General features: G+C 55.6%; 1 protein-coding gene across 4 annotated transcripts in view; it reads right to left on the reverse strand.

Annotated features, from left to right (window-relative positions):
* MYO7A (myosin VIIA) overlaps positions 1-26,709 on the reverse strand; it is a gene marked incomplete at both ends in the record, with an annotated part of 95,201 nt that overhangs the window by 50,320 nt on the left and 18,172 nt on the right. For all 4 annotated transcript variants that reach the window (XM_079708455.1, XM_079708454.1, XM_079708453.1 and 1 more), the window contains 17 exons: positions 653-826; positions 1,365-1,484; positions 2,680-2,806; positions 4,998-5,125; positions 6,813-6,902; positions 7,326-7,502; positions 7,776-7,979; positions 8,351-8,560; positions 9,571-9,678; positions 10,136-10,354; positions 10,896-10,980; positions 12,224-12,318; positions 14,438-14,530; positions 14,951-15,109; positions 17,011-17,148; positions 23,042-23,148; positions 26,439-26,574. In XM_079708455.1, coding sequence (XP_079564581.1) covers positions 653-826; positions 1,365-1,484; positions 2,680-2,806; positions 4,998-5,125; positions 6,813-6,902; positions 7,326-7,502; positions 7,776-7,979; positions 8,351-8,560; positions 9,571-9,678; positions 10,136-10,354; positions 10,896-10,980; positions 12,224-12,318; positions 14,438-14,530; positions 14,951-15,109; positions 17,011-17,148; positions 23,042-23,148; positions 26,439-26,574 — 2,370 coding nt within the window. The remainder of the gene's footprint in view (positions 1-652; positions 827-1,364; positions 1,485-2,679; positions 2,807-4,997; positions 5,126-6,812; positions 6,903-7,325; positions 7,503-7,775; positions 7,980-8,350; positions 8,561-9,570; positions 9,679-10,135; positions 10,355-10,895; positions 10,981-12,223; positions 12,319-14,437; positions 14,531-14,950; positions 15,110-17,010; positions 17,149-23,041; positions 23,149-26,438; positions 26,575-26,709) is intronic.

Here is a 26,709-nt window from a genome sequence, read left to right on the forward strand (position 1 = left end):
ACACGGGCAGTAGCTGTTGGTGAGGAAAGTCCAGGCAAACGGCATCAGACAACATGTTCCTATCGCTGGACCTGCTGGGGTGAGGGCTGGGGGTCACCTCTGCTGTGGGTGGTGATGCTGGGTGTGGAGGCAAAATCACCCACTCCCAGGGCCAGCTCAGCAGAGAAGCCTCCAAGCCCAGATGTGCCCCGGGAGGTCTACACTCTGGGTGGTCAGTAACAAGGGACTGACCATAGCAACCTGAAGAGGGAAGAGGGACTACCATAGCAACCTGATAAGGAATCATATGCCCATTTGCAAATGGGAAAACTGAATCTCAGCGAGCTAGTGGCTCTCTCTCTCTCTGCCATGTTCTTCTTCTGTCACCAGCAGAGGATTGAATCCACCTGCACACTTACGACTGCAGTGAGCCCTGGATTTCAATCACCAGTGTGCTGTAGGGTTTCCCTTTAGGTGCTTAGGACCTCTCTCCATGATCCTAAGGAGTTGGGGCAGGACCAGGGTTACCACTGGTTTACAGAGGAGGAAACTGAGGCCCTGGAAGGTCAGTAACCGTGCAAGTGCACCCGAGCCAGTAGGTGGCAGCACTGGGGTGGGAGCTGGTGGGTGGCCCTGGGGGCGCCAGGAGGAGGGGCATCAGGGCCAGCCTCACCTTATCAAACAGGGCGATGTAGAGGGAGAACCCGAAGCGGTCCTTGAGCGAGGTCTTGTCGGCTAGCGCATTGCAGAGCTCCTTGGCCGTGGTTGCCGAGTCTGTCAACAGGGTCTTGGTGGTCCCGTCCATGAACGTCACAGGCAACATGATGGGCTTCTTGGACTTGGTGGCCTGAAAGTGATCCAAGGGTTTGTGAGAATCCTTTCACTTCAGAACATCTCACTCCCTCTGAGCTCCTGGCTCCCTGCTCCCTGTGGGGTTGGAGCCCTTGGACCTCAGCATCCCACGGCGCATTGCCTGTCCCTGGTCACAGGTGCCCAGGGAGCCCTGCTGTGCTCCCTACCCTGAAAGGACCTTCAGGGTCCCTGAGGTGGGGCACTAGGGCTGGGTGGTTGGGCTTTGCCACGTGCAGGGGCTTCTGCCCTCCTGTCATGTAACGATCACAAGACTCTGTGAAATGAATATCTTTATTGTCATGTTGCAGATGAAGCCATTGAGACACAGAGGAAACCCCCTGCCCAAGTCTCTTTGACTATAAAGCCAGCAGATGGGAGTCATCACCACTGTGGGCTTTCCCATTCCAGTAGGCCTGAGATTCCAGAACTTGAGGGTGGGTGCTTGAATGACCACAGAATCCCAAATTAGGCAATGTTTCTGGGGCACTGGGGTGCACTGGCCACACACACGCACACACGCCTGGGGGCCACACCTGCAGCTCCAGCCAGCTTGGTGGCTGTGTCCGTGTCCCATTGACGAAGGTCCTCCTGAGCCGCTCCTCACAGTATGGGGCATAGCCAGGTGGTCCCCCATGGATGAAGTTCCGCAGGTACTATGGACAGAGGACCAGCTGAGGGGGCCCCACTCCAGCCTCCCTCGGCCTCCCCACCTGTGAGATAGTCTGGGACCTGAGACCCTCTACCGGAGTGCTTGCACCTGGACAAACGTCTCCACCAGCAACAAAATACAAAGAAATCAAAAGGGACTAAAAACTGCACACATGTGCAGTCAGGGCAATTATGAACAATAAGATACAAAAAGGCCACAAACCAACTGCCAGGAGTAAAAGCAGGGAACTGCCCATGACCCCTGCACACAGCACCACCAAGGGGGTGAGCAGACCACCTAAGGCACCCCTCCAGCCCGACCCACCAATCCGCCACCGCCCTCACCTCATTAAAGGGGCCAGCCCGCCCCCGCTCAGGGAGTGAGCAAGGGCACCTGTTTCTTGTTCTCACTCCCTCGTGCTAAAGCAGCACGAACCCCTGTAAAGCCTTGCCTGAATTTCTTGTCTGACCTCTTATCAACTTCTATCGATTAAAGAGGACCCAGGTCGGTAACACCCAGACCATCAGAGCAGCCTCACCGGGCCTGCTGCCTCTGGTCCCTCCTCCCACACTCTGAACCCGCTCCTCAAGGCCCATCCATCCACGTCCCTCCTCGGCTTTCCAGGCCTCCCCACTGTCCTCCAGATCAAGTCCACCTCCCTCACGTTTGGCAGCACGGCCACCATGATCCGGCCCTGCCTAGTCTCAGCTGCACCTCCTGCCTCACCCCACACACCATACCCCCTTCACCCAGCTTAACTGCTCCTCCTCCTCCAGGGCCCACCTCCCTGAGCCCTCCCTCTTCGCAGTGCTGACCAGCTGGGTTGATCCAGCTGTCACCTGCTCTGCCTCTGTGTCCCCAGTACCCAGGGCCTGACACTAAGGAGGAGTCACGAAAGGGACTGAAATGAACGGAAGTGCTTCAGACCAGCATGTGGAGGGTCTAGGGGGCGCTGTTGTCAAACTCAGCATCCGCATAAATAAAATGGGGCTCGGAGGAGATAGAGTGCAGTGGTGGGCGCCCAGGAGGAGGGGGCCAGGAAGATGGGCCCTGCAGAGGTGGGGAGGCCTGGGAGGAGGTGACCCGGGCAGGGCCTCATTGCCAAGCCCCTCTGAGGTTCTTCCCCGTGCTCTGCCCTCAACCCCAGGGACCGGGCGCGGCCCCCCTTCCCACCCCCGGAGGCCAAAAGCCTCCCCTACCTTGACGAACTTCTCAGAGGGGGCGAAGCAGCCCACACAGAGAGACACGAGGATCCAGCCCCGGGCATAGCTGCTCTTGGAGGGGTTGTGAGTGAGCTGCTTGCTGATCTGGCAGTAGATCTCATCCCTAGGCAGGCGGGGGTGGGGGGCAAGGACGGGAGACGCACGGCCTCAGAGGGAAAGCCCCACCCCTCCCAGCAGCAGGTAGGATGCCTGCTCTCCCACTTGCCAGAGACCACCTGGGAGGAGGCAGGTGAGGCCAGGTGGAGAAGGCTGAGCCCAGGGCTCTGCGGCTACTGGAGAGGGCCTAGCTTTGGAGATAGGCTCAGCAGGCAGGAAGCACGCACGTTCCTGACTCCAATCCAGAGCCCACGGCCGGGGCCCCATGATCCAGAGGGTGGTGCATACCCTGCTCCTGGGCACAGTGGCCCCAGTCACTGGTGACCACTTTGATGAGAAGCACAGGCTCCCCCCATGCCTCATCCCTCACCAAGCTGCACGGCCTGGGCAGGTGAGTTCACCTCTGAGGCCAGCCCACAGACATGGCAGCAGGTACAATTTCTACTAATGATAACTGGCAGAGCAGAAACAGGAAAGACAGCTGGGGGGGTTTCTCTGGGGGATGGAAGGAGTAGGAACTCTGACATTCTCTTGATATAGTTTTATAATATTTGAACATTTAAATGGCCATGCTTTACTTTTGTAATCAGATTAAAGCAATGAAGGTAGTTTTTCGTTTTGTTTTCACTTTAAAGGGAAATGATACCACCCCTTCCTTACAGGATTTCTGTGAAGAAAAATGAGCCAAGGCTTATACAGCACCTGGCAAGGTGCCCAGCACAGTAAAAACCCCACAGATGCCAGCCTAGCTGCAGCTGTGAAGGTGCTGCATGCCCCCTTCAGGGCCAAGGGCGGGACCCACCAAGATGGAGTGACCACCAGGGGGCACTAACTGCTGCGCCTCGGTCTCTGAAGGGCAGGTATCTAATTCAGTGGCTCCCCAATTTTGAGAGCTCATGGACCAATGCAACCTGAAAATAAATTGTGGACGTTGCTAACTTATTATCAAGACAATAAGGACATTTAAAACACACCACACACACAGCACCTGCCCACTATCTATATCACAATCATTTTATAAAACAAATGTAAGTTTAATATCCAAAAAGTAGGAAGGGTAAAACCTCAGAACAAAGAACAGTGCTTTAAATAAGTCAAATTTAGAAACATCCTTATTTTTCCCATCTTGCCACAGGCCAGTGACAACTATCCCCCGTAGCTGGGAGCCCCTGACCCCATTCGATTCATGGACAGGGAGACGGAGGCCGAGAGGAGGGAAGGATTAACCATGGTCCCTCAGGGAGTTGGCGCCCCAGCCTTCTAACGGTCCAGGGCTCCTGGCACTGTGTTCTCTAGAAGTACCCCTTTAGGTCTGACGGTGACATAACGGGAGGCAAATTCTTGCCCTTAAACATACCTTGGGCAGCCACCTTTTCTTCCTGGAGGCTGGCGGCCCCAAGTGCTACATCTCTGGGGAGCGAGGTAGTCACTGGCCTCGAGGAGCAATGAAAGGGAGGCCAGTGACCCCTGGGCAAACCTCTTCCTCTCCGGACCTCATGTCTCCCACTGGGAAAATGACACTTGACCTCCCCACCCGCCCCATCCTGCTGTCCTCCCCACCAGCACACACAAGTTCCTGGGATCAGCTCTCCTAACCAGCCATCCCGTGCAGATGGAGTTCTCAGAGAAACCCTATCTGCTTTCCCTCCGCTGATGCGGCTGAGTTGATTCCGTAATTGCTCCTGGAAAGTCAGGGATCATCCCAGCTCCTCCCCAACACCCCAGGGACCTGAGCAAAGGCCTCTCCTGGGCCTGGGTGGGGAAGGAGCCACTTGCAGGATCCCAGGCATTCTGACCACAGTAACCCTGACCACGGGCCTGGGCTGGGTACACCGAAGGTGCCGGCAGGGATAGGGTTACAGCAGAAGATGCACGTCAGATAATGCTAACAGCAGCTACCGTTTACCGAGTGCCCACTGCGTAGGTCCTGTGTCACACTTTCCATAGTTTTATCTGCCCACAAGCCTACAAGGTAGGTACTTTTATTATTCCACCTTTACAGATGAAGAAACTGAAGCTTACAGAGCTGAAATCACTCTACCAAGGTCACACAACCAGCTAGCAGAGCTAAACCCAGGCCTGCTTAGCTTAATCAGTTGCTAAAGTAACAGAGCTACCACTCAGCCAACAAAAGCCTTTCAGGTCTGGAAGTGCGGGATGCCTCCCCTGATAGCTGCCCCTGCACCTCAGGCACTGACCGGAGTGCTGGCCGCAGGATGCCATTGCCAATGATGAAGTGCAGCTTCTCCAGGTTGGAGGTGGGCCGGTCCTCCAGCATGCTGTTGCCCTGCACCGTGGACTCTCCGTCATGCAGCCTCTTGGTCACCTGGGCCACAGGGAGGGGGGCAAGGCTTGACCAAGGCTTGGCTGGGGCCCTGCTGTTTGCCTGAGTCTGCCCACCCCCACGGAGAGCAGAATCCTGGGAGTAGCAAGAGAGGTGGCTTCCCACCACTGTCATACCCCTGCCCGTGCTGGGTGGATGCCTGGTGCTACGTGCTTCTGGGGATAAGGATCCCCTGCAGCCTCCCTGACATCTACCGCCAGCCCTACCCTAAGGAAGCCCCCTCAGCCAGGCCAGGGGCGCCTCTGACTCCCGATGGGATCCCTATCTCTCTGACATGGGCCACACACCACTCTGACACCCAGAGTACACCTGGGTTCCAAACACCCGGCCACCACCACCTGTCATTAACTCCCTGGCTCCTGTGTGAATAGCCTTGGGCCTGGGTTCTTATAGATGGGCTTTTCCTCTGGTTCCACATGGGCCACAGTGCCAGCCCCGTGCTCTGCCCAGAGACGTGGAGTGCATGAAAGGGTGAGTGGCGGGAGCACACCCCTGCAGGCAGGAGGGGCGTGGGAGGTCCTCATGTCTGCTGAGCACCCACAGCCATCATCCCAGGAAGCCACTAGCAGGCATTTTTTTCCCCGGGTGCCTTGGATACCGAGCAGCAGAGCTGGGACTCAAATCTGGGGTAACATAGCTACAAGACTGGATTTGAGCCTCAGATGGGGAACAAAATGAGGACAAAGACAAAGCAGGCTGAGGAAGCCCAGGAGGAGCAGCCTGACTCTGCTGTAGAGGGGAAGGCTTCCTGGACGAGGTGACCCCCCAGGCACAGAAGAGGAAGGAGGAATTTTAGGCAGAGGGACCGGTGTGCACAAAAGCAGGGGCATAGAGGGCTTCCCTGGTGGCGCAGTGTTTGAGAATCTGTGTGCTAATGCAGGGGACGCGGGTTCGAGCCCTGGTCTGGGAGGATCCCACATGCCGCGGAGCAACTAGGCCCGTGAGCCACAACTACTGAGCCTGCGCGTCTGGAGCCTGTGCTCCGCAACAAGAGAGGCCGCGATAGTGAGAGGCCCGTGCACCGCGATGAAGAGTGGCCCCCGCTTGCCACAACTAGAGAAAGTCCTCGCACGGAAACGAAGACCCAACACAGCAAAAATAAATAAATTAATAAACTCCTACCCCTAACATCTTCTTTAAAAAAAAAAAAAGAAAAAAAAAAAAAGCAGGGGCATGGAGGAACCAGTCCCTCTGCACCGTGAATGCCTTAGTTTGCGTCTGTCAGCCCTCCCAGCCTGGAAAGTCCTGGAGCAATGGGCCAGGACGGTGCTCAGAAAACACAAGGTGACTAAATGAATGACAAACAAACTAATAGTGTTAATGCCCCATGGGCACTTTTATCCCACAGAAAAGTTCTCATCGACTAAAAGGTCCCTGGATCAAAGGCAACGGGTCCATGCCTTGGCATGTCCTCCCTCTCACCATCTGCCACTCCAGCCCTTCCCAGCTCTCGTGGCCCATCTTCCGGGAAGCCTCCCTGACCGACCCCAGCCTGAGAACAGCGCCCTCTTCCTTGCATCCTGTCTGCCTGATCACATCCAACGCTGTCCTGCTGGCCATCCTGGTCCCCTGAGGACAGGCAGTATCCACTCCACTCCCATCCCTGTTGGTCCCAAGCCCAGCCTTGCCCCAGCCTGGGCCACCAAGGCCGTGCAGGGTCTTTTCTGACCTCCTCTGTCAGTTTGGACTTCTTCTTCAAGGTCAAGTGCACCAGTTTGTGCCTCACGCTGCTCTTCTTCTGCCCCTCAGGGAGCTGGGCCTGCCGGACAAACAGGGGTCAGAGTCAAACGACTGGACTGAAAGTAATGACAAGAGCAGTTGACAATGTGGTTAGAATTGTCTCACCTCCACACTAACGTGTACCACCCCAGCCCATCAGCCAAGTGACAAACGGGAAAACTGAGACTGAAAAGTGTAGTAACCCACCCACCGCCTCCCAACAAGTCAAAATTGAAGCTGGCTCTGACTGCAAAGCCTGTCTGCCCTGCCACGTGGCCTCAGTCGTGGTCAGCACTTTACAGTTTATATCAAGCTCACACTATTCGTACCCAGGAGTAGACAGAGGAGGGCAGGGGTCAGGGAGGTGAGGCAGAGGCAAATTTTAGGATGCTCCTTCTGCTGAGGGCCTTAAGGCTGGGGATGGCCTGGAAGGGACCCTGGCCAGAGGGCACCTGGGACTCACCTCGCCCTCGCCCTGCAGGGCCTGAAGCTCCCTCTTGTACGTTTTCTTGCCCAGAGTCTCATAAATCTTGGTCATCACAGGAATCTTCTCGCTGCCGTCACTCATGGCCGTGTGGTACTTGGGCTCAGGGAGGTCCCCCATGAACCGGAGGACAGTGATCCAGACCGCCAGGGCCGCCTGGGGACAGACCCATGCCAGTCAGAAAGCCTGAGTGCAGGATGTTGCTAAAGCCATCAAAATGACCCAGGGGTGGGGGAGAGGCTGGAGAACCCCACTCCCGCCAACCGGAGGAGGACCACTGAGCTGAGTGCCTTGTGGGTGTTCCTCGGGGCCTTGCCCTGTGGCCCGGCCGCAGGCTGGGTACGGGATGAAGTCAGCCCTGGTCTCTGCACAGCTGGGACCCAGCCCCTCGGCACCCATGCTGCCAGCACAGACAGCCCCAGCCCTCACCAGCTGGTCGCCCTCATCGTCGTGGTACAGCAGTGGCTGCTTGAGCGGCCGCCGGGTGTAGGTGTGCGTGGTCGTGCCCTGGAAGTAAGTGGCAGCGAACTTGGCGAATTTATAATCAGAGAGGTCCTCCTCATCCTCATCAGGCAGGGGCAGGGCCGCATCCAGGTCTTCCTCCACCATCTCCCTCCGCCCGCGCTCCAGGTCCTGGGGAGACAAAAGGGGTTCCCTGCCATAGGGGCAAATGGGGCTGGGCTGCAGTCCCCCAGCTTGTCCCTGTAGGGCCAGCTCTTCCTCCAGAAGTGTAGGGCGCTGTTCATCCTGTTCACCCCACAGACACAGCCCAGTGCAAGGTAGATCCTCAACACGTGAATGAATAAAGGTTTGTGAATGGCCCTGGAGGGGGACAGTGATTGGCCCAAGGTCACATGGCAGGCTGGTGGCTGGACAGGGCCTGGGACTTCAGCCCTGTCCCAGGTCATCACAGCTGCCTTCTGCTCAGAGGGGAGTATGTGGGGCGCAAGAGGAGGGACCGCACCACACTGGGACCTGTCCCAGCCCCTTCCCCAGCTTGGTACCTCGAAGCCACTAGGTGCCTGGCCCTCCTGGCCTGGCAGGCTGCCCGAAGTCCCCAGGAAGCCAAACATCTTGTCCACCATGTCCGAGTGATTGATGGGCTCGCGGCGGGCCCTCTCCATCTGCTCCAGGAGCTCCTTCTTCCGCCGGGACTCCTCTTTCTCCTTCAACTCCCGCTCTGCGTCCTCACGGGCCAGCTGGGCCAGGCGCTCCTGCGAGGGGCGGGTGATGCAGCGTCAGGGAGCAAGCCCCCCGTGTGGAGCCCATGGGAGCCCCTGCAGCAGCCAGGCCAGAGTCCCAACCTCCTCGGGGCTCTCCTGACCGCTGGGAAGGACGGAGCCTCGGGCCTCTCCACCCTGGGACGCACCTGCTCAGCCCTCACAGCCCAGTGCAGACAGGTGCCCGGTACTGAGCCAGAGACAGCTCACAACAAGCTCAGACAGTAATGTCACCTGCTTGCCTCGAGGCTCAGCTGGGACCACCTCCTCCAGGAAGCCTGCTCAGGTCTCTCCACCCGAAGGGGACCACACCAACCCAAAAATCCAAGAGCCACTGGGTATAGGCTCTAGACCACCGCTGTCCAATAGACATATAATGCAAGCCATATATGTAGTGGCTACATTCAAAATAGTTTTTCAAAAAATAGGTTAGATTAACTTTAATAATGTATTTCATTTAACCCAATATTTCCAAAGTATTATCTTGACATGTAACTAATATTAAAAAAATAGTACTGAGATATTTTATATTCCTTTTTTTTTTTTTCACTGAGTCTTCAAAATCTAGTGTGTAATTGGGAATTCCCTGGCAATCCAGTGGTTAGGACTCGGTGCTTTCAGTTCTGTGGGCCTGGGTTCGATCCCTGGTCGGGGAACTAAGATCCCGCAAGCCTCGCTGCGTGGCCAAAAAGAAGAAAAAGAAAAAAAAATCAAGTGTGTATTTTGCACTGACAATGCTTTGCCCTTTCACGTGCTCTGTAGCCACACATGGCTGGGGGCTCCCACCCCGGCTCAGGCTGTTTATCCTGTTACAACACAGCAGAGGGCCTGGACCTGCTCGCTCTGGAGCCACAGCCCTCTGGCCTGGCCTGGCACAGAACAGGCACCCAGCGCACGAAGGAAGGAAGGAAGGTCACGTGGACAGAGGCTGGACAGCCGGTGTTGGCTGAGGGCTGCTGAACCAGTGAATGGATGTCTAAGGAGTCGGCACATCCCCAGCTCACCTGATGCTTGCGTTCAGCCTCCTCCTTGGCCTTCTTGGCGCTCATCTCCTTCCGGAGCTTCTCCTCCTCCGCCAGCCGCATTTTCTCAGCCTCCAGGCGCCGCAGGTACTGGGGGAGGGGGCAGCAGGGTGCACACCAAACCGTGTGTGACCGTCACGGTGCTTCCCGCCAGCTCGACCCCACGCCACCCCGGCTGAGTTCTGGGACTGGGAGTGACTTTGCCAAATAATTTGGTAGAGGGAAACTGAGGCACCTGAGAAACCCTCCAGGTGCCACAGCGGGTTGGGGGCACCGCTGATCCCAAAGCCAAAGCAAGTTCACCTTGGCCTCTCAAAGAGTCATAACAGGGACTGGGCTCCTGCCCTGCCCCTGGCTGGAAAGAGGGAACTGAGGGATCCAGTCTTGCGCATGCCTCCAAAGAGGTAGAGCCCTACATCCCCACCCCGCGACAGGCTCAGGCCACACGTGGGGGCGATATGTCTGCCTGAGGTGGAAGAGCACCCCTCGGAGGACACAGCTGTCACAGGGCTCAGAGCTGTGGCTGCTGTGGACCTGGGACCCTTACCTCAGCCCTGAGGCGCCGGTGCAGCCTGCGGGCGATCATGCCCCGGGTGTAGGCCTGCACGGTGATCACAGCCCAGAGGCGATGACGGAAAGCCTTGCGCACCAGGTAGGCGCGGCAGCGGGCCTGGAACCCGATGATGCGCCGGCGGGCCAGGCAGTACTGCTGGTGCAGCTTCCGGGAGCGGTGCAGGGCCTGCAGCCGCAGGAAGCCCAACCGCATCTGCAAGGAGGGCCACCTGCTCAGAACCACTGCCCTGATTCCAGACCAACCCTGCCCGTGGAGGTCTCTGCCCCGGGCTCCACTGTCTAACCTGCATGCCCCGAAGGCACAGCTATCTCCTCTCAGACCAAAGTTTCCCAGGGAGTGGCCTTTGTTTCCCCTGAGATGCACCCCCCCCCAAGAGACTCCCATCCTCAGACCAGGAGTGGGCCTCCTTCCTGTCCACCTCCCCAGCACCAAGGCCAGTTCCTTCACAGAGGTCCATGTGACACACCCGTTCCTGGCCCCCTCTGAAGTGTTTAATAGCCCAGGTGCTCATCACCCACCAAAACGTTCCAGAAGAAAAGCACAAACATTGCTGACCAGATGGGGAGAGCTGCAAAAACCAGACTTGGACTTTGGACTGGAGGAATGGTAGGGGTTGGCAGGGTGGCAAGAGGTCAGCCAGGCCCCGCAAACAGGTTAAGTCCTGCTGCTATGGCAACAGGGCCAGGTTCAAAGGCTTCGTGAGGCAACAAGCAGCTCCCTCGAGGAGTCTCACCAGCCCATAGTTCCTCCTGCAGTTGTGGCCCCGCCAGTGCCTCTGGATCAGTGTGGCAGCACTCTTCAGCTTCAGGAAGTTGGACCTAAAACAGCAGCGTGAGCAGGAGGACCTCTGCCAGGGTCCGGGTGGGGTTTGGAATTAGGAGAGCAGGGCTGAGTCCCAGCTCTGTGTCTCCTTGGCTCCATGACCTTGGGCAAAGGCATAGAACTTCTCTGCACCTCAGCTTCCTCATCTGTAAAATGGGCAGAATAATACCTGCCCTGCCTGCCTCACAGCCTTGTCACATAAACCCAGTAAGGTGGACATTCAGAAGATTACTCGTGGATAAATGTATGAGTAGTCAGTAAATAAAGATTAAACACTTTGAAAACTGTAAACATCACTTATTACTGGCTACCTCACTCCCTCATTTTATAGGTGAGGAAACTAAGACTTGATGAGGTTGGGGCTGGAGCCCTGGTTTTCTGACTGAGTGAGCGCCATGCTGTTCCCTGTGTACACTAGGCAGCTTCTACAGGCTGACAGTCACCTTCAACCTGATGGAGGACAAGAGACCACACATCAAACAGCAGGTGTCTCCTGAATGTAGAAATAAATAAGGGAGGAGTGAAGGATGGCTACGTCAGTGTGGGTGAGCCAGCAGCCAATTCCTGGATACACGCCCAAACGAGGGCACAGCCGTGGGAGGGGGTGGACAGATGGATGGAGGGACAGGTTGATGGACAGACAGATGGATGGATGGACAAAGGATGGCTGGACAGATGGACATACAGGTGAATGGAGGGACAGGTGGATGTATAGATGGACAAAGGATGGCTAGACAGATGGACAGACAGATGGACAAGTGGGTGGATGGATAGAGGAAGGGAGTGACCAGATGAACTGCAAAAGATGCAGGCTGTGGGATTTTTGTGGAGCCTGAATCACACTCCAGAGTCAGCCCTGCCCATCTGTGAACTGACACAGCTGTACACATGCCCCTTACATGGAATATGGGACACACTTTGTAACTCACAAAATCTCAGATTTCTTCTTTGGGAAATTTCATCAGGCATCTGAGACCAACAGAGGGTCCACTTGTGTGCCTCATGTACCCACGTGTGCAAGCCTGTGTGTGTAGGTGGGGGTACTGTGTTACTGGGCACGGGGGCACAGATGGATCCACATGCCTGAGTGTTCAACCCTGTTCGCATGACCCTGTGTGCATGCTGTGCACATGGGTGTTTATTCCATGTTCACGTGGGAGGGGCGGAGGTGAGCCAAGCACACGCACACACACACACACATGCGGGCTGAGGTGGGGAAGAGCTGGTCTGGGCACGAACCTGTCTTTGAACCCCCGGATGACCTTCTGGAGGAGGATGACTCTGTCAGTGATGGCCTTGTCCCGTTCCACCTCCAGCAGCATGTCGTGGTGGTCCTGGAGGGCAGAGCTCCTGAGCGGCGCCCCTACCAACCTCTCCAGTCCCAGAGCTGAGGCCGCCCCAGGTGGGCCCCCTCTTCCTTCACTCAGAGCCCAGGCCTAGGGCTCAATTGGGCCCCAAAGGCTCCCAACCCTGCTCTGGCCCCATGGGGCAGCCTCTCACAGCCACAAGTACAGACAGGTACTGTCGTGGTAGATGCCAGAGGCCTGGGAGGGACAAAGGGAACAGGGGGGGCCTAATTTGACTGCATGGAGTCGGGGGCCCAACAGGCACACACACTGGCCTCATCCTATGGCCATCTCTACCCAAGTCCCAGCTCTTCTAGGTGTCTCTGTCACATCAGCCCCTGGCCTGGGCCAGGCCACCACCGTTTCTCTCCAGGATCTTAGAAACAGCCTCCTAACAAGTCTCCTGTCCTCTGTTGCTCTGGCCTCTAGCCTTCCCTCAAGGACAGATCTCACAGAGATACCCCACTGGCTCCCGGGGTCAAGCCTGGTCTCCTCCCCTGGCACCTGGGTCCTCTACCATCAGGCCCTGCCCACTTCTCCAGCCCCCTCTCCTTCTCACCCCTGAGCCCCTAACCCTCACTCCAGTTGGACAAAACTCATGGTTCGTTCAATACATGAATCAAATATCTCCATGTGCCAGCCATGTGCTAGGTGCTGGGGTGAGGCTGCAATGAACCAGGCAGACCTGGGCCCTGCCCTGGGGAATCTCAGCCTGATGGGGGAGGAACATCCATCAGATAATCACAGGACACATCACTTGGGGATAGGGCCCAGCACAGAGGGGCTGCTCAGCCAAGGCTTTCTGGACGAGTGAGTGAATGAATGAGAAGCAGATGTTTGGGGTCTGGAAACCACTACTGGTTTCTGAAGAGCCCAGAAAAGTGAGGATGTGGAGGATGGGGACAATGATGTCTCTGGCACTAGATGCCATCATGCTGCATGCCTTCCCTCCCTTACCCATGTGGGCTGGGCATCAGAACCACAGTCTGGAAGCCCTGCTCTCCACTCCAGGGCAGCGCCTGACCATGGGCACCTCACCTCTACGTGCTAAGCCTCTGAAACAGGCATAATAATTCTACCTCACGGGCTGCTGTGATGACTAAATGAGTGATGAAAAAAGCCCCCACTGGGGCCTGGCCCACGGAACGTGCTCTCCAGGTGGCAGCTATGAGACACACAGGCAGGGAACAGTCAACACATTTTTCCGATGAGGAAATGAAGGCTCAGAGAGATGAAGGCACTAGCCCAGGCCCCTCAGCCAGGGAGGAATTAGACCCCAGGACTCCCTCCAGCGCAGGGCTGGCTCCCCCGTTCCCTCTCCCCAGCTGTCCTGGGCTGCCTGGGCCCACCCTGTGCAGAGGAAGGAGCCCTGCCCCATCACCCAGGACAGCCAGAAATCTAGAACAGCAGAAATGGAAATGGAGAAGCCAGCGCTCACGCTGTCCCTGCTCTAGCTGTCCCGTCTTCGCCATCTCCAGCAAGCTCCCCCGGCCCAGCTTCCTGCTCCCAGCCCTGCCCCCTCCCTGACCGCCCAGCTCCTAAAGTCCTGCCCAAACTGTGGTGGGAGCCAGAGGGCCCCAGGTGTCTGCTCGGGGAGCACGGGAACAGGCCCAGGGACACCAGAGAGCAAGGTGAGTAGCACACGGCCGACCACAGCCTGGCACGAGCCCTGCCTGGCAGGAAAAAAGGGAATGGACCAAAGGTACACTCAAGAGCCCCCTACCACAAGCACATCCCATTTTACAGATGGGAAAATGAGGCTCAGAAAGGGCCAGTGACCCGCCCAAATTCCCAGGACAGACAACCACAGGGTCAGGACTGAATCCAGGCCTCCCTGATGAGCCCACCTCCGCTGATGGCCTTCGGTTTCCTCACCCAGGGTCACTGCTCCAACCCCACCTCCAAGTCATAGATGCTCTCAAGTACCAACTGCCCCTCCACTACCCGCTCCAACCAGCCACAGCTGCAGGGCAGGAGGATCACAAAGGCCCAGCACTGACCCCATTTGGTGCTGCAACTCCTCTATAGCACGCCCCTAGGACCTGTTCCCACCGTGATGGGAGTTCACAGCCCTGCCAAGGCAGGCAGATTCAGAGGCCGTACTCACTTTCAGAAAAATCTTGGTTTTGCCAATCTGCCAGTCATCGTGGGTGCCCAGCACAGCCTCAGCCATGCGCTGACATGTCCCCCGAAGGTCATCCTGGGGGGTACATAAGAAAATGGGTGGCCCCACCAGTGGAAAGGCCACCTGGTGTCCCTCCCAAGGCTGGGAGGCAGGGTTCTTGCTCCAGCTCTGGCCCTAACTCTGTGTGGTCGCAGCCGGGCCCTGCCTTCTCAGACCCTCACTCTTCTCCTTAGCTCAGCCTGATGATTATAAAACCCTCACCTCCAGCTAACAGCCAGGGCCCACTCACCACATGTGTTAAGTCCACACCAGCCAAGCGTGGCGATGGAAGCTCTCAGATGCACTCCACTGCCTGACCCCAATTTTCCCAGCCATACCTGAGGTGGCCGAGGTGATGTCATGCCCAGCACACTGTTCCAATGAGAACACTGGGGCCTTTGCCCAGCCCAGAGCTGGGACCCTCCCTCCCGCCCGCCTATGCCCCCAGATCCGTACCTGCTTGTAGGCCGGCTTCACGCCGGGCAGCAGCACTCGGTACCGCTCCACGAACTCCACGAAGCTGTAGCGGATGGGATAGCCGGCTCGGCGGATTCGGATGGTCTCCATCATCCCCGAGTACCGCAGCTGGCGTACACACAGGTGCCGGTCGAACAGCTGCCAGGCAAGGAGCCAAGAGCGTCAGTGGTGGAGGCTCCCGCTTGGAGGCCAGCCCTGCTCTGTATTTTCCTGGCCCCAGACAAAGGCCCCGAGAGGCCAAGGTCACACAGCAGATGAGGAGAAAAGGCGGGACCAGACGTGGCTCTGCAGTCCAAACCCACGGAGCAGCACAGAATGAGGCCCTCATGTGGGGTGAGCTGAGTACTTTGAGGGCACAGAGGACAGCTTAATTCCCCTTGGGACATCTCGAGGGGGCTTCGTGGAGGACCTTTGCTCTAACCCTGACAGGAGAGAGGGTGCTGGAGGCGCTAGCTCATGCAAAGGTGAGCAAGCTTGAAAGCACAGGACATGTTGGGGGATTTTACGGGGACTGAGGAGGCTAATCCATGCCAGGATTATGGTTGTGCAGGTGGTGGGTGCCTTGTACAACCCCAGGGGTCGCCCTTCATATTATAGCCATCTTAGATTGATAGTTTTTCAGACAGCTTTCTGGCTGCTGACAGCAAAGTACCTTCCTTAAGGAAGAGACACATTTTTCTAATTGGCATAAAGTCATTTTTGTGATAGCAGCAGGGTTGGTGGATGGGCTGTGAAGGACCTGAGAGGCCAGCCTAGGGAAGCAGAAGGTGACCGGGTCAGGTTTGTGTTTGAGAATCATGTCTCTCACTGCAGTGGGGAGGAGGATGGGAGTGGGAGACAGGAGACAGGGAGGCAGGAGGCCCAGGGAGGAGGTCCTGCAGCCAAGGGCCAGGCCACAGATGCTGAGGTCAGCCCAAAGAAGGTTCCAGAGGCATCTGAGAGCAAGAGAGATGGTGCCCAACTACAGGGCCCTGGCCTCGGTCCCCTGGACCTCCTGCCTTAGAGGGGAGCCCGCTGGAGCCCTCTGTGACTCTCACGCCCCTGAAGACCTGGTCCTGATCCCCGGGGGGACTGGCCAGCCCACTCTGGGGAATGTTTCCAGGCAGGGGACAGGGGACAGAGTTAGCATGCGGAAGGCTGGCTGCCGCCACCTGTTTCCTCTCCCTACAGGCACTTTCCCTGGCCCAGTACTGGCCTCCCGCCTTCCGTCCCTCCCCAGACCCTCAGGCCCCAGCTTCCCCTGGGCCTCCCCTCCTATCTCTGGGAAGAGGCTTGTGGTAAACAACACCTCCCAGAGCTGGGGAAGGAGAGGGCTCCCAGGGAGGGGCGGTCCAGGCTCCTGGATCTGCAGCCTCAAGTCCCTCAACCTCCCTGAGCCTCTGGTCCCACGTCTCGAACATGGGGCCACAAACATCCCTCCCTCGTGGGCTGTTGGGAAGCTGAATGAGGCTGTGGAGAGACAATCCATTCTGCTCCAGACACACAGAAAGGGCTCAACAGTTGTTATTCAGAAAAGCCAAAAACGAAAATGTTCCCAACCAGTCAAAGGAATCCAGGAAGGGTTCTAGGAGGTGGTGGTCATTGGCTGGACCAAAGGAGAGAAGGTTTTCAAAGTCAGGGCCGCAGCAAGAAACACAGCTGCCATTTACTGAGTGCCTTCCTAGGCGCCAGGCAGTTTGCATGCATTATTGCATGGAATACCCCCAGGAGGTGGGTATGATCAGTCCCATTTCCATCTGTGAGGAAACTGAGGCACGAGAGAATGAAGTGACTTGTCTACAGTCACCCAGTGAGAAGGTGGTGGAGCTGGGATTTGAATCTGGCTTGAGCCCACTACTAGAGTCCAGGCTCTTTCCAGGGCACCTGCTGCCTCCAGTTAATAGGAACCTTGCTCTTTAAGCCCCTCAGGGGCCCTGCCATTCCCCACAGAGGGCAAAGTCTCACATGGCCCAGCCCACCCTGCCCCTTCGGCCCCTCCCACCCCCCAGGCTGGTCCCATCTGCCTCCCCCTCACCCCCTCCCAGGCCAGGGCTGCTCACCATGGGCTTCTTGAACTCGTTGGGCTTGATGCAGCGCACGAAGAAGGGCTGGCAGGCACCCAGCGTGCGCATCAGCAGCTCCAGTGACCGCTTGAACTGACTGCTGAGTGTGGGCGAGCGCTTCCTGGTCTCGGCGCCCTGGGGGGATGGACCACAGCGATGGGAGGGGCTGACCCGTACCCCTGCGGCCCTCCGGAAGGGAAGCAGGAGGCGAGAGGTCAGCTGGTCAAGGGCCTGAGGGAGAGCCGCCCAAGGAAACAGGCTGGCCAGGCACATGGGTTTTCCTGTGACCTGCCTGGTCTGGGCTGGAGCTTGCATCCCAGACGTATCCCCTTCTGGGAAGCCTCCCTGATCCTGGGCCCAGGAGCAAGGCACACGCCCTGGTGTGCTGGATGACTCTGGGCAAGACGCAGCCCCTCTCTGAGTCTCCATCCTCCCTTCCCAGTATAAATGAGTGGCCAGACTTGGTCGCCTCAGGACGGTGGGGTCATCTCTAGAGACGGGTTAGACAGACCTAAATTCAAACCCTGGCGCACCACCTCTGAGTCCCGTGATTTTAGGCAGGTCACTAAACAGCTCTGAGCCTCAGTCTCCTAAATGGGAACAGTGCCGTCTATCTAGCTGACCAGGCTGTGAGAGTCTGTCTCAGTAAACAGCAACCCGTGAGGGCGGCGGTGCTACCTGCACCCTCTGCCCTCCCTGTGGGATTAGCAGGTCAGCAGCAGGGGGGCGGGGCAGACCCAGATAAGCCTCCTAAGAAGGCACACAGAGCTGGCCTCTGGCCGCAGTCCAGCACCAAGGCCCAAGGGCCCCGTGCTCCACCAGCTGCTGGGTGAGCCGGCCAGCGACCCCCTGCACCTCCCTGCCCTGTTGGGGTCCCCCTCTCAGAAGACTATGAAATGAGTTGGGGTCCTGGGGGAGGACCTGAGCAACAAACAAACAGGAAGCACAACCTCTCAGGCCAAGAAAGTGGACATAGAAACAAGATTCAATTCTAAAGCATTTTGATGTTATTGTTTTCCTGGCAATTTCCTGGGTGAGGATTTTTTATTAGTGAATTTGATTATTATTGTAAGATTTTATATTTTAAATGAGTCATCATTTTATCTGATATCCTGTAGCACCAAAAACCAAGGATGCAGATGTCAATGTGTGAGATATGTGGGGGAAGGGAGAGGCATTTAACCCATTCTAAAGTTAGACCATTTGCCCCTGGAATGAAATAAAACTTGCCAAGAAACAGCAAATGCTTGCTATTCTGAAATTTGCCATGTTTTCTGTTTTAGTATTATCTGGAATATATTCTAGGATTTTGCCAAGAGAAGCTGAGGAGTATTTGCACTGGGGTAGGGTGAATGTCAGGTCTGTAGCCCCCAAGTCTGCCCCAGAACCTGATCCTGCAGCAGCACTGGGTGACCCCCAATTGGGGGGGAAGCTGTCCAGGGTGGGCTGTACCCAGCCTGCATTAGAGGCCTTGCCAGGAGCACATGTGTACACACACAGCACACACACAGACACACAACACACACAGCACACATACATAGACACACAGACACATAACACACAAATGTACACATATATACACAGACACACACCACCCACAAATACACACAGCACACACACACCAGACACACACATAACACACATACACACACCACACACACAGAAATACACACACAGAGCACACCCGCACACACAGCACACAAAGCATGCACACATGCACAATACACACAAACGACATACACACACATAGGACACACCCTTCTTTGGTTTCGATCAGCACTCTGGAACTACTCCTTTCTGTCTGTCTTCCCTGCTGGGCTGTGAGCCCCGTGAGGACAGGCGGGTCTGCCTTGTTTACTGCTGTGCCCCAGGGCCCGGCACAGCAACAATCAACAACACTTTGCTGAACTGAAGTTGTGTTGAACTGGTTGCTAGCGTCCATGGGCTCCAAGAAATTGTCCAACTGCTCAAGCCACAGATCTAGGAACCATTCCCAACTCCTCCTCTCTCATATCCAATATGTCAGCAAATCTTATTGACTCTACCTCCAAAATGGACCCAGAATCTGACCCCTTCTTACCACTTCCTCCACTGTCAGCCTGGTCCAAGCTGCCTGCATGGCTCTCTCGTTATTGCAATAGCCTCCAAACCGGTCTCCCTGTTTCTGTCGCCCACTTTCCACACCACCCTCCACTCCACTATCAAAACAGTGACAGTGAGTGAGTGAGTGAGGCTGTTAAAACACAAATCCAGTCATGCCTCCCCTCCCCCAGGCAGCTCAAAATCCTCAATGGCTCCCCAGTTCACTCAGCATGAATGCCAAGGTCCTTTGTAAGAACCCACATACCCCACAGGACCTGGTTCCAGTTACTTCCAGCCTCTCCACCACTTTATTCCCTCTCTTCCAGCCACCCCTGCCTCCATGCTCTTCCCAGGGCAGGTTGGGGCTTAAAAAGCACCTTAGGGTTTTGCACTTGCTGTTCCCTCTCCCTGCGATGCTTTTCCTCCAGAATGCACGTGGCTGGCTTCTTCACTTCCTCACCAACCTCTCAGTAAGGCCTTTCCTGACCCCCTATTCAAAACTGCAAAGCCCCACGACCAGCACCCTTCCCTCCTTCATTTTTCCCCATCTCATAAGTCACCATCTGACATTATGTAATCCACTTATTTATTTGCTTATTAACTATTTCCTCCTTCTGCTAGAGCACAAGCTCCACGAGGACAGAGGTTTCTTTCTGTTTTGTTCACTACTGTGTCCCCAGCACATATGACGATGTCTGACATATAACAGGCATTCAGTAGGTATTTGTGATGGAAGGAAGGAATGAGTGAATGGAGCCTATGATCCCAGGATCTGCGCTCACTTCCCTGGCCACTTAGTTTCTGATTTGGTTTGACTTCATTGAGGGGAAAGGTCATTTTTTCCGACATTTGTTGTTTTCTGGGATAATCCGCAGATAACTAGGGATGGGGTAAAGGCAGAAGTGAGAAGTCCAAAGGTGAGCGTTAAATGATGCCTCGGAGGGGATGTGAGGCGCAGGCACCTGAGCATGACGTGGTCGGGGCTGGGAAGTCACTGTCGGGAGGGGCCACCTGCATAAGGAGTGAACCAGCGTCCCGTGGACTCAGGGCGCCTGGGTCATGTGCCTGGGGCTGGGGGTGGGGTGGTGTCCCGCCCTGGAAGAGCCACCCCGCTCTGCTGCTCCCTCCAGCGGCAACGACTGGGGTGGGGCTGCCCGGGGCGCCCTGAGGAGGCAGACACAAGAGTCAAAAGGGTGGAAATTCAGGGGCTGGGGACCTGCGCAGGACACAGGTCAGATCACCGGAAGGATGTGGGCCCTCACTCTAAGGAGAGCGCTGCGGCTAGTACACAGTCATCCAGTAAACTGACTCAGCATCCACACTTCACCAAGCCCATTTCCTTGTTCCTTTAACAGAGCTATCATGTTTCCAACAGTTACAAAGCATATTTTCTTTCCTTGAGGCAAAGCTTGCAGATAGCACGGTACGATGAAAACGAGCAGGGACAAGAAAGCCTCACTGTAGCCCTCACTTGTACGTGACCTTGGCCAGGTCCCTGCACGTCCCTGAGACAGACCTGGAACCAATCCCTGTGTGTCACCAGCTGTGTGGCTTCTAGCAAAGACCTTGGCCTCTCTGGGCCCCAGTTACTTAACCTGTAAGGTAGGGGCCATAGTAATTACTCACGGGGGTGCCTAAATGGGCCAGAAGAGTAGATGTAATTGGTATCAAATCTGTCACTGCCATGTTCTCATTCTGTGCTGCAAATACACCCTCGGGAGTGGGCCACTTCTGGACACCCCACAGTCTCACACTTGGACCTCTCCACGGTTCCTCAGCAAGTGAGTTCTATTCCCAGAGTTCAGGGAAGGAGGCTTAGAACAGGAAACTTCATGGAGAGGTCCTCACATGCCTCCACGGGCTTGGGAAAGAGAAGTAGGAGGAAAAGATGGGTTCAGTGTCTTCCGGGACTGCCCAAGACCAGGACGAGTGGGTAGGCCTGGTAGGGGCTGGGCTGGCGTCTACAGAAGGACAGGAGAGACTGGGGGAGAGTCCAGAGCCACACCTGTCTCACCAACACTGCGACCGGCAGTTTGCGGGCTTCACGTTGGGGACTGCCGGTGCTGGAGCTCCAGGCGCCTGGGCCCCTCTCTGATGGTGGCCCTACGTTCATCCCGTCAACCAGCTGGGCCACAGTGTTGGCCTGGGGCCGACCGTGGGCAGAGGACAGAGGCCTCCTTCCAGACAACCTCGCTGCTCTTGATGTGCTGGGGGCCCTGCACTGCCACTGTGGTTTTGTGATTTGTGCCAGAACTCTGCAAGGCACCAGGCAGCAGGGGGATGCCAGACATGCAGGAAGGAAGGGGGACCCAGAGTTAAGAGCGAATGTGAGAGGATGTCAGCATTAGGCAGAGGGGAAACTGAGGGCTGAGAAGAGATAAGGGAGGCGGAGGGACGGCAGAGCTATGCTGCTGCTAAGGGTACTCAGCATCTTTGGGGCCCAAAGCGCTTTGGGAGCCACGCACGACCTGCAGCTGGGGGTCAGGACACACCAGGGATGGTGTTCCAGGGCCTAAGGAGGTCAAGGGGCAGGGAGTGGCTTCTAGTCCCAGCTCCCCCGGATGCTGTGACTGGGAGTGAACCACACTCCATCTTTGGGCTTCAGTCCCCCATCTGCAAAATTCAGAAAATACCACCTGTCCCTCCTGATCCACAAGGTTAATCAGAGGATCTGACTGAGTCATGGACGTGGAAACCCTTAGTAGGGCCTGATGGAAGGAGCAGGCCTTGATGCCTCCAAGAGATTCCGTGGAGGCAGAGAACTTGGGAGAGAAGGGTTCGAGTCCCAGCCCTGTCCCGATACACTGGGCAGGTCTCACCTCTTTTTCTAGGGCTCAGTTTCCTCCTTTAAGAAACTGAGATGCCTGAAGTCCACACAACAACTCAGAAAACAAAAATCAAAGCACTCCACAAAGCACTCCACAAAAACGCACACTCCAAAACAATAAAGAAAAAAGGGCCCTTTCCCGAAGCCTCAGTGCCGCAGGGGCTGAGGACACAGCCCAGCCCCAAGGGCTGCTGAGGCCTCTCCCGCCATCCTCCGGCCCCAGGCTGGGGTCTTTTACCTTCGCAGAAGCTGCTGACTGGCGGAGAGTGCCCGATGAATAACCACAGAGAAACTACAACAGGAACCACAGTGCACGGCGAGATGGGGTGGGGGGCAAGGAGAACGTGGCGGGTCAGAAAACAGGGAGCAAAATCCACCAGGGAGAGAGACAACCCTCAGGGCAGTGGTCTGGGCTTCTGGGAGGCTGGGGGCAACACAGGCAGCAGGACAGGCACTGAGGGGGCCGCGGCTCTGCCCTCCCCTTGAGCCCCTCCATGCACTCTCCAGGAAGCCATGGGACAGGAGGAAAATATGAAATAAAAAGGCATATAATCCTGCAGGAAACAAGTCCACCCATTGAGAAGGTGGTGGAGTTGGGATTTGAATCTGGCTTGAGCCCACTACTACAGAGTCCAGGCTGACACTCTAGGGACAAAGGAAACATCGAGGGTGGGAAATTCTCCACCCGCTCCCCCAATATGGGGTCCAGGGCTGGTGCAAATATGCCGTTTGTGCCCATTTCTCTGAACACCCACACCTGTCCGCGTCCTCAAGGCTGGACGTCCCCTCTTTGCCCGTGCTCCCTGTTGGCTGCTGGAGGTTGGGGCGGGGGAGGGGACACCCCATGGAAAACCAAGTCCTGATTAAGCTCTGCTCTGCAGCATCTCACGTGATCCTTCTCTAGGCCTTGCACCCAACCCACTCCCCCTCATTAGTACAAGAGGACCCGATAGGAGGATCTTGGAGGCCCTCCAGCCCCTCCCGGAACCACAGCAAAGCACCGCCCCTGCTCTATGGCCAGAGGAGCTCAGCTGAAGCCACTAGACAAGGGGGCACCTAGATACCGGCCTGGCTTCTGGGGCCCCTTCCTGCCCAATGAAAACCACACCCCGACATTACCATGGCGACGTCAGTCTGGAAGATCTGCTTGATGAACTTGTTCCTGGAGGAGTGGACCAGCTGGATGATGTCTCCATGCAGGGTGTCCCGGTTCTTCTCCAGGAAGCCTGGGCAGCGGCAAAGAGCAGTCACACCTCGCCAGCTCCAGCAGCCTCCCCCCGACAAGACTCACCCCTTCCCCGAAGCCACAACGCCTGGTCCAGGAAGACCCTCAAAATCCACCTAGTTCAACCACATCCACTTTACAGTTGGGGACTCTGGGGCCTGTAGAGGATGGTAGCTTGCTCAAGGTCACAGAGAAAGTGAGGGGCGGAGCCCGCACTGGAACTCGTCTCCCCAGCCTCACAGCCCACCTCCTCCCGGCCTGGCCAAAGAGGAGGGCAGGAAGTCTCAGGCCCCGGGAGGGAGCGGGGCACCTTGCCAACTCAACCACCGCAACACCTGAAATGCCAGCTTCAGTCTTTTGGACGAAGGTGAGATAGGCTGGGACCTGGGACCCTCTCCTGGAGTGCTCGCACCTGGACAAACGTCTCCTCCAGCAACAAAATACAAAGAAACTTAGGGACTAAAAATAACTACACGCATGTGCGGTGCCAGCAACTGTGAACGATAAGATACAAAAAGGCCACAAACCGACTGCCATTCCCGAGCTGCTGGGAGAAAAAGCAGGGAACTGCCCATGACCCCTGCACACAGCACCACCAAGAGGGTGAGCTGACCACGTAAGCGCCCCCCTCCAGCCCGACCCACTAATCCACCACCGCCCTCACCTCATTAAAGGGACCAGCCCGCCCCCGCCCTCACCTCATTTAAGGAATCAGCCCGCCCCCGCTCAGGGAGTGAGCAAAGGCACCTGTTTCTTGTTCTCACTCCCTCGTGCTAAAGCAGCACGAACCCCTGTAAAGCTTGCCTGAATTTCTCGTCTGGCTTCTTACCAATTTCTATTGATTAAAGAGTCCAAGGACCCAAGTTCAGTGACAAAGGTGTCAAAAGCCCTTGTTAAGTGTGTGCGCTGGGAGAGAATACAAGTTCATCTGGTACCAGCTAACAGTAAAGGAATGCATTTAAAATACCTTGTGTTTGGATAGTGCCTTCACAGGTGGAATGCTCACAACTCCCCCTGTATATGCAGGACAGGTGGAGATTATCTTCCCCACACTCACAAGGAAAGAAATTGATGTTCAATTTCTTAGCTTCTTGGTGTTCAAGAAGCTAAGCAAATTGTCTAACGGCACACAGCAAGCCACGGGCAGAGTTAAGACCTGAGTGCAGGAGCCCTGGCACCAGCCCAGGGAGGCTCCCTGCACCACAGAGACTCCAAAGAAAGCTACCATTACCAGGGACTGAGGACTTAGGAACTAGTTAATGGGGGGCCTTGCTAGCGTGGGGATGAAGATGAGGAGCCCAAGGGCTGGGGATGCCCGAGGAGGAGGAGGAACCCTGCAGAGAAGCAGCACTCTTTCCCCCAGGACTCAGGCTGCCCTGGCTGGCAGATGGCACAGAGACCCAGTGTGGAGCTGCCCACCTGGCATCTGGGGAGGGGTGAGCTGCAGGTGGCACTCAGTACTGGAAGGGGGGCTCTGAAGTTGGGATGGAATTGTAGGGTCCTAATTAAAGCTCTATGACAGACTCACTATGGGACCCTAGGGAGGTCCCCTTCTGGGCCACAGCTTCCTTATCTGTTGAATGAGCATGATGCACCCATAAGCTCTAGCTTCTTTTTGGATCACCTAGCACCACACATGTCATAAATAAAATTTACTGAATTGAAACAGTGCTCTGTAAACAGAAAACACTGATACAATTGTTTAAAGTAGCTCAAAACTGAATTAGTGACCTTAGGCAAGTCATTTCCCTCTCGGGGCCTCAGTTTCCAAATCCATAAAAGTAGATGAGCCGTATGTTCCCTCCAGATCTAATACTATTCTATAATTTTATAACTGAGTAGAGTTTGCTCAATTTTCATTTTCATCTCCTCAGCAACATCATGAAGCCTAGTACATAACAGATGCTCAGTGAACGTTGGCTGGACTGAACTGAAAAAAAAACCCTCTCTTACTCCAAACAACAGATCTATTTGTTTGCCCAACACTCCTTCAAACTTAACATTGGCTTTCTTCTTTCTAACAGGTGGGGCGGATTTAATGAGGGCTGAGCAGCCTTCTGATTCCATAATTGCCGCATGGCTTGCTCTACTGCCTTCTGGACCAACTCAACAAGGAAGTATGAAAGCAGTGGCTCTTTGCTTGTTCGTTTGGAATTTCACTGGCTTTGGCTGTGGGTGGGACCCTTTGGGACTGAAGGCGGGAGGGCAGACACATCCCACAGCTGATGCCCATTCAAGGCCAGCCCTTTGCACCAGGGTGTGAGGACTGCGGGTGGCAAGGGCAGTCTGCCCGCTTTTGACAGACCCTGTAGGAATTCCAAGTGGGGAAAACTTGACTGTTTTCTGACCTTCTTCCTCACTTCTAGCTTTAAAATGAGCCCAATTGTATCTCCCAGGAGAAAAGAAGATACATCTTCTTCAAAGACCACACTTGGTCTTGTTGCTCAAAGAGTTTTGGTGAGTAACTGGGCTAGTTCTAGGCCTGGCTTTGCAGCCAATAGGCTGTGTGATCTAAAAAAACGTGAACTTCCCCTTCTGAAACTCAGTTTCCCCATATGTGCAAAAGAGCATTGAGCCCACCCAAAGAATTGAAAGCAGGGACTCAAAAAGATAGGTATACATCCATGTTCATGGCAGCACTATCCACAACAGCCAAAAGGTGGAAACAACCCAAATGTCCACCAACAGATGAGTGGATAAATAAAATGTGGTGTACACACACACACACACACACACACACACACACACACACAGGAATATTATTCAGTCATAAAAAGGAAGAAAATTCTGACACATGCTGCAACATGGATGAACCTTGAGGGCATTATGCTAAGTGAAATAAGCCAGACACAAAAGGTCAGATATTGTATGTTTCCACTTATATGACGTACTTAGAATAGTCAGATACATAGAGACAGAAAGTAGAATAGAGGTTATCAGGGACTAGCGGGTGGGGGGAGGATGGAGTGTTATTGTTTAGTGGGTACAGAGCTTCTATTTGGGGTGATGAATAGGCTCTGGAGAGTGGTGATGGTTGTACAATATTGTGAATATACTTAATGCCACTGAACTGTAGACTTAAAAATGGTTAAAATGGTAAATTTTATATTACATATATTTTACCATAATTTTTTTTAAATCCGTAAAAAAGAAGCACTGAGACCAATGCTTCCTAACATCCCTTCCCTCCTTGTATTCCAGGGCCCTGGTCTCTGTCCTGGGCTGGAGAAGGGGAAGGAAGGGAGGGGACACAAGTAAAGGGACACACAGCCCCAGAGGGCCCACCTGTACCTTGAGTCTCATAGTAAACAACGCCTGCAAAGTGGTTGATCCCAAACTGGGTCTCGTGGTTGTTCTTGGGGGGAATGTAGTTTGAGTTGAGCTTGTGCTGGGAGTTCAGTTTATGCAACATGGTGGTGTCTGTGCCCTGTGGGAACCAAGCAGCAGCTGTCAAGCCCACCCTCTCCTCCCCGTCGTCCCACTCTCTCCACCAGGCCCTACTGCCTTTCCTGCCCCCTGTCTTTTCACCCCCTCCTCTGTTTTTCCCAACAGCTTCCCTCCC

The sequence above is a fragment of the Hyperoodon ampullatus genome (assembly GCF_949752795.1).
Source record: "Hyperoodon ampullatus genome assembly, chromosome: 7".
In the NCBI taxonomy this organism is placed as follows: Eukaryota; Metazoa; Chordata; class Mammalia; order Artiodactyla; family Ziphiidae; genus Hyperoodon; species Hyperoodon ampullatus.